The 6,232-nt window shown below is 57.8% G+C and overlaps 1 protein-coding gene across 1 annotated transcript; it reads right to left on the reverse strand.

Annotated features, from left to right (window-relative positions):
- Positions 1-1,376: 1,376 nt before the first annotated feature.
- On the reverse strand, positions 1,377-2,936 carry LOC136548597 (uncharacterized). The gene is made up of 3 exons (XM_066540065.1): positions 2,505-2,936; positions 1,791-2,001; positions 1,377-1,561 (listed from the first exon to the last, which is right to left on the reverse strand). Exons 1-3 carry the CDS (start codon positions 2,934-2,936, stop codon positions 1,377-1,379), a joined length of 828 nt encoding a protein of 275 aa, XP_066396162.1.
- Between the last annotated feature and the right edge of the window lie 3,296 nt (positions 2,937-6,232).

Raw genomic sequence — 6,232 nt, forward strand, 5'->3', positions numbered from 1 at the left:
AACGGCATGATCCTACAAGGCCTCAAGCCAAGAATATACAACCGGTTGAAGAAATTTGGCAAGAAATGGCTTGCCGAACTCCCGTCGGTCATCTGGAGCCTGAGGAACACCTCGAGCTGAGCCATCAGGTTCACACCATTCTTCTTGGTCTATGGAGTAGAGGCCATCCTCCCCACTGACTTGGAGTATGGTTCCCCGAGGCTACAGGCCTACAACGAGCAAACCAACCGCACTGCATGCGAGGACGCCCTCGACCAACTAGAGGAAGCCCGAGACATTGCACTGCTACACTCGGGCAAGTACCAGCAAGCCCTATGATGCTATCAAGCCCGGTGCATTCGAAGCTGAGATCTAAAGGTGGGCGACCTGGTGCTGAGACTGAGGCAGAGCAATAAAGGCCGCCATAAGCTGACCCCACCATGGGAAGGGCCGTACATCGTTGCCCAAGTGCTAAAGCTCAGGACCTACAAGCTAGCCAACAAGAAGGGCGAAGTCCTCACCAATGCTTGGAACATAGAATAGCTACATCGCTTCTACCCTTAAATTTCCAAGCATTGTATACATTGTTTCTCAAAATACAATAAAAAAACATTCTGTAGTTGTTCTAATTTTTCGAGAAACCCCCCGAGCCCATCGATGGGGGATCGGCGTTACGATAACGCTATAAGGGAGACTCGACTCTGCCTCTGTAGAACCAAGCCTCCCTCAAGGGCTAGAAGTGGGGAGCCCCCCTAAGTCCCAGACACTGATTTTTAGTTGTTTTTCGAAAAGTTTCTACGCCAAACTCTCTCGCGTGCTCTGGCAAATCGATTGTAAAAAACCTAAGGACCGAAAGTCTATCTCAAGGCCAAAAGGCTGGCCGAGTCGTGAGATGGCCTATGCCTCTGGGCTATGGCAACTCCCTCACCACATTTTGCCCGAGGGGCAGCTTAGGCTCCGAGGAAGTTTTTTGCAAGAGATATGTTCAAAGACGAGACAGAGGGTAGAGGCTCGGAAATACCATAAAAACGATTAAAAAGTGTATATGCATAAGTACTTTAAAAAGGCCTCGATGGCCATAAGCGTTATGGTACGATAATGTAAGTCCTAATCTATTTACATGACCCCTTTGGCCTAGGTCAAAACTCAGGGTCGCCAGCATCGGCGGTCGACGTGGGAGGAACCACCTCCTCTTCAAACAGACTGGCCAGTGCCGTGCTAGGGGCCTCAGCCGCCTCCACTAGCTTCATGACCTCCTCCTTGGCCTTCTCGTCATCCTCAGCCATGACATAATCATCACTAATGGCCTCGAGGTCGACGCCGGCATAGTGCGAGGAGACAACGGCCAAGGCGCGCTTGATGCCCATATGCAGCGCCCCTCAAAGCCATTCACAGACTCAGACGCTCAACGCGATCAAGCGGCTATCGAGGGAGCTGCCTGACTCAACCCCTTCAACCTCTAGGGCCTCGTAGGTGGTATGGGTGGTGCTCTGTAGCGTGTTGTGCTCTCGGATCTTAGCATCGAGCACTGCCTGCACTGCGACGGAGGCCTCGGCTACCCGGGTGACCTCCTTCTCCAACCCTGTGCCAAGACAAACGGGATGGGGTTAAGCATAAAACAAAATAAGCTGAACAGGGGTGCAAGCCTATGGGACTCACCCTTGGCTTTCTCCCTCTAGTTTTTGACCTCAACCCAAGAGGCCTCGGTCGCCCTAGAAGCCTCCCTCTCTAGCTCTACGTCACATCGGGGAGTTAGGAGTCGAGCGCAAGAAAAACAAATAAAACAAGGGGCACGGTTCAACAGGACTCACCCTTGGCCTTTTCCTTCCAGGCCAAGGCCTTGACCCGGGAGGCCTCGGCTAGCTTGAGGGCCTCTGCCAGGGCACCTTTCATCAGTAGGTGCGCGCCTTGCTCCGCTCCCAGCTGTCCGGCGACGGCCTTGGCAGAGATCTCTGCTTGTTCGGCCCGGGACTGGAAGGCATCCCACTCGTCGGCCACCCGAGTCAACTCCTCCTTTAGCTCCTTAATCCACGCCGCCAAAGGGTCGGCCTACTCCCAAGCCGTGGCCGCCTCGGCCTTCGTATTAGCACAGCGAAGGCGGAGGTCCTCCACCTCTGTGCTCCGCGCCAATAGAAGCTCGTTGGCATGAGCGAGCAAGTCCTTCTACCGCCGAAGCTGGTCCTAGATGTCCCTCTCCTGCTGGAGGAACATCGACTTCCCGAGGGACCAGGCCTCAAGCTCCTAGATAGGCAGAACAAACATCAAGCACTGTGAGAAAACTCGAGAAAAAGACGACACATCACAAGGAAAGAAAGCACGCACCTGGGCAACACCGGGCAGATCATCAGCCATGACAGACAGCGCTGTCCGCAGCGACCACTCCGCCAGCTGGTGGAATTGCTCGAAGGAGCCCTAGTGCCCCCCTTGGCCGCGTCCTCAAGGGCGAACAGAGGCTCCCCCTTAGGGTCATTCCGGCTCTGCCACAAGGCACGTGGGTGATCCCACCCACAGGGCTCGGGTTGTACCCGCACGAGGGCTGAGCTTCCCTCGCTAGAAGTTGGAGCTGGCTGCTCTGTGATGCTGGCCGCCTTGGTGTCCACCACCACCTTCCCCCAGGAAGTATTGCTAGAGGAGATCGAATGAACCTCCACCTCTCGGGTGCTCTCCTGCGACGACGGCAGGTCTTGGACCAAGGGCGGTATCGAAGCTTGCCCTGCCTCCGTCTTCGCATCTTGGGCCGCCAGCTCCACCGTGCCCAAGCCAGCCTCCACCACCTCAGCCTCGATGGTCCCAAGAGCTCCGGCCTCTGCCACCTTGGCCTTGGTGGTCCGAGGAGCCCCAGCGTCCACCACCTCAGCCTCGGAGGTCCTAGAGGCCTCGGCCTCGCCCTCAATGGCCTTAGCGATTGAAGGCGCCTCGACTTCAACTAGCTCGAGGGCCTCAGCCTCGCAGGGCATAGGCACCCCCTCCCCCACCTGCTTCGTGGCCGCCTCAGTAGCCTCTCCTTGGGCAACTAGCTCCTTCGGGTTGGCCCTAACCGATGCCGCGCCACGCTATATGGCGGCCTGTGCCTCCACCACCCATTGGGTGGTGGAGCTGGTGCTCACCTTGAGCACCTTACGTGGTGCCAAGGCGGGCACCTCTGCCTGACGCTTCTGGCTGAAGGCAAAGCACCCACAAAGTTAGCATGCGACCAAAGAATGAGTGGGAGATGTTGCAAACTCTACTGTCAAAACACTTACCTCGAACGGGGACACAATAGCTTCTGCACTATGCCCCTCATCCTCTGCAATGGCGGTGGTGGTGGTGGCGGTGGTGGCACGGCCCCCATGTTCGTTGGCGCCGGTTGGCCCTCGCTAGACCCCAGCGCCCCCTCGACCCTCTACGGAGGCTGTTGGGTCGCCTCCTCCATCGCCTGCTCCACCTCCACCATCAAGCCCACTGGGCTGATGGCGCGCTTCCCTAATGCCCATGCCTAGGGCATGTCGGCCTTAGCCCCAGGGCGGGCGATCGCCAGCCTCGAGGCATCCTCTCCTCCTGGAAGCGCCGGGCCGCTCGCCGATGCCCCGAGCACCATCCCCCTAACATTAGGGAGATGGTCCAGGGTACCCTGCCCCGCCTCGCTCTCATTGTCATCACTCGAGGAATTCATCGACGATGGTGATGGAGACGGCTCCACCGGGAGACCGCCATGCCTCTACTGCCAGTGACGTTTCTCTAGCTCATCGCGCTCAAGGTTCTTCCTATTGCGCCTTGCCTCCTCGGCGTCCTTCCGCTCCTTGTACGCCTCGGCATGCACCCTATTCACCACCCGCTGCTCTACGTCCTCAGGAATAGGTGGCGGGGAGGCTCGCACATCCCTCATCCCCTACAGGAACAACAAATGTAGATAAGGGAACAGGAAAATGTAAGAAGCAAGGAGGCCTCGGGGGGCCACAGCGGCACGTGACTTACTAGAGAGATGTACCCCCGTGATAGCCGCATCAGGAACGGGGCTAGCTCGTTGCTCCTCTGCCGCCCCTCCACCATCTCCCTCACCCGATGCAGAACCTCCTCGTCAGAAAGGGTGATGGTGGACAACCGGATGCCATCGATTGGCTCAGCCAGTGTCATCTCGAACAGGTGTTGCCGCTGAGCCATCAGCGGCAGCACCCTCTAGTGGTGGAACGCCACCACAACCACGGCCGTCGTAAGGCCGCAGCTACGTAGACTCTCCAGCGCCTTTAGGAGTGGCTGCAGCTTTGGCTGATCGACCACCAGGACGCCATACCTCCACCTCTCTAGCTGGCTCTCCACAACCCACCCGGTATGGGGGGGAAGCCCGCCATTGTCATTGCGGAGGTAGAACCAGCTGTTGTACCAGCGGCGGTTGGACGACGTGAGCTAGGCCAGGATGTGGGAGGGCTGCCTATCTTGGCGCACTTGGAGAGTGTAGCCGCCGGCCCTCAATGCCTTCCGCATACCCGGCATGCCTATTGGCTTGGTGTTGAGCCCCGCCCGAAAGAAGTGAAGCCACAGCTCCTAGTGGGCGCGATGCCTCGGTACCCCTCATAGACAGTGACAAAGATGGCCACCTGCGCGATGGAGTTGGGGTTGAAGTTGTGGAGCTCCACGCCGTAGTAATGCGGGAGCGCCCGCATGAACCGGTCTACCGGTAGGCCGAGACCACGCTCGTGGAAGGCCACGAAGCTCACGTTGTAGCCATTGCGTGGCCTTGGCTCTGGCTCACCCCCCAGAGCAATCCACTTCGGTCTGTTGGGGTCGGTAACCGGGTGGAGGAGGCCATCATCGACGAGCGACTGCAACATCGCCGCAGACACGTCGGACGGACCCTAAGGATCCGCCTGGACGATAATAGTGCCGCCGGCCATAGGTGTGGTGGAGAACGTGGCTACGGCGGTAAGGTGAGCTCTCTCTATCCCTCTCTCTCTCTCTCTCCTTTCCTCCCCCTTTCTCCCTTCTTCTCCCTAGTGCTCTCTGTTCTTAGCAACCGCTTGAGGGCAGAAAGAGCGAATGCAAGCATGCAAGGTAAGGAGGGGTGGGGCGAGGCTCGTCATGTATTTATGAGGGAGGGAAGGGGGCGAAACGGACAGGTGATTAAACAGGGGAAGTTTCCCACAAATCTAGCATAGTTAATCTAGATCCGACTAAACCGCCCACGCGTCCACCTCTTCCTTATTAATCGCGCGCACAATAATGTCCCAGCCGTAGACGTCACGTCACCTCCGACCATAGTGATGGTAGGCACTATTCTGTCTCCCCTGAGGAACCACCTCAAAAGGCGCACCCGCCATTGTCAGCCGATGGGAGGGGAATATCCCCCACCTGATTCCTTTCAGATTAAGGAACTGGGCACCGAGCCCGTTATGGTCCAGGGGTTCGAAGGCTAGGCCCTCGAGGGTCTCGACAACTGCCCCAAGACAAACAGAGTCAGGGATGACTATGGGTGAGCCCATACATGGCCGAGGCCCAAGCAAGCGATTGCTTAGGATACCCTAAGTCATGTCCGAGACCAGTAGGGAGGTCTCTGAATGGGATCCCACCGCAGGGAGGCACTGAGCCCCCAGGGCCAATCGAATGGCCCTAGGACCCACTATAGAAGCCCTCTGGTACTTTTAGAGTGTGTCTCTAGACCACTTGCCAACCCCTATCGAATGGGGCACGGGCCTCCACTTGGACTTACCCGATAACAGCTCATCGGAGGTGTCACTACTCGCGCCCACCAAGGGTAGCCTGGCATACTCCACCCCTCCTTTCGAACAAAAAGGATGCGTGAGGGCCACACAAAAAAGATAGGGAAACTCCTGATCGCCCTCTTGCTCTGCGTAGAGGCTCGGGGGCTCTTCCTGCATACACGCCGAGGCCCAGCAACCCAAACTCGCACTTGGGGGCTCGGCAAAACATGATAAAAGGCACCGAGCTTGTTACAGTCTAGGGGTTCGAAGGCTGGGCCCCTGAGGGTCTCGACAGCTGCCCTAGGACAAACAGAGTCAGGGATGACTATGGGCGAGCCCGTACATGGCCAAGGCCTAAGCAACCAATTGCTTGGGATGCCCTAAGTCGTGTCCGAGATGGGTAGGGAGGTCTCTGAATGGGATCCCACCGCAGGGAGGCACCGAGCCCCGGGGGCCAATCGAATGGCCTTGGGACCCACTAGAGAAGCCCTCTGGTACTTTTGGAGTGCGTCTCTAGACCACTTGCTGACCCCTATCGAATGGGGCATCGGCCTCCACTTAGACTTACCCGATAACAG

This window comes from Miscanthus floridulus, chromosome 4 (genome assembly GCF_019320115.1).
Source record: "Miscanthus floridulus cultivar M001 chromosome 4, ASM1932011v1, whole genome shotgun sequence".
Lineage (NCBI taxonomy): Eukaryota > Viridiplantae > Streptophyta > Magnoliopsida > Poales > Poaceae > Miscanthus > Miscanthus floridulus.

Excerpts from the sequence above, each read along its gene's own strand:
- LOC136548597 (XM_066540065.1), bottom strand. The coding sequence starts at position 2,936 with ATGCCCTGCGAGGCTGAGGCCCTCGAGCTAGTTGAAGTCGAGGCGCCT. Across the intron at positions 2,002-2,504 it reads GAAGCTCAGCCCTCGTGCGG|GAGCTAAAGGAGGAGTTGAC; the intron begins GTACAACCCGAG and ends GCGTGGATTAAG. Across the intron at positions 1,562-1,790 it reads CTGGAAGGAAAAGGCCAAGG|GGTTGGAGAAGGAGGTCACC; the intron begins GTGAGTCCTGTT and ends GTCTTGGCACAG.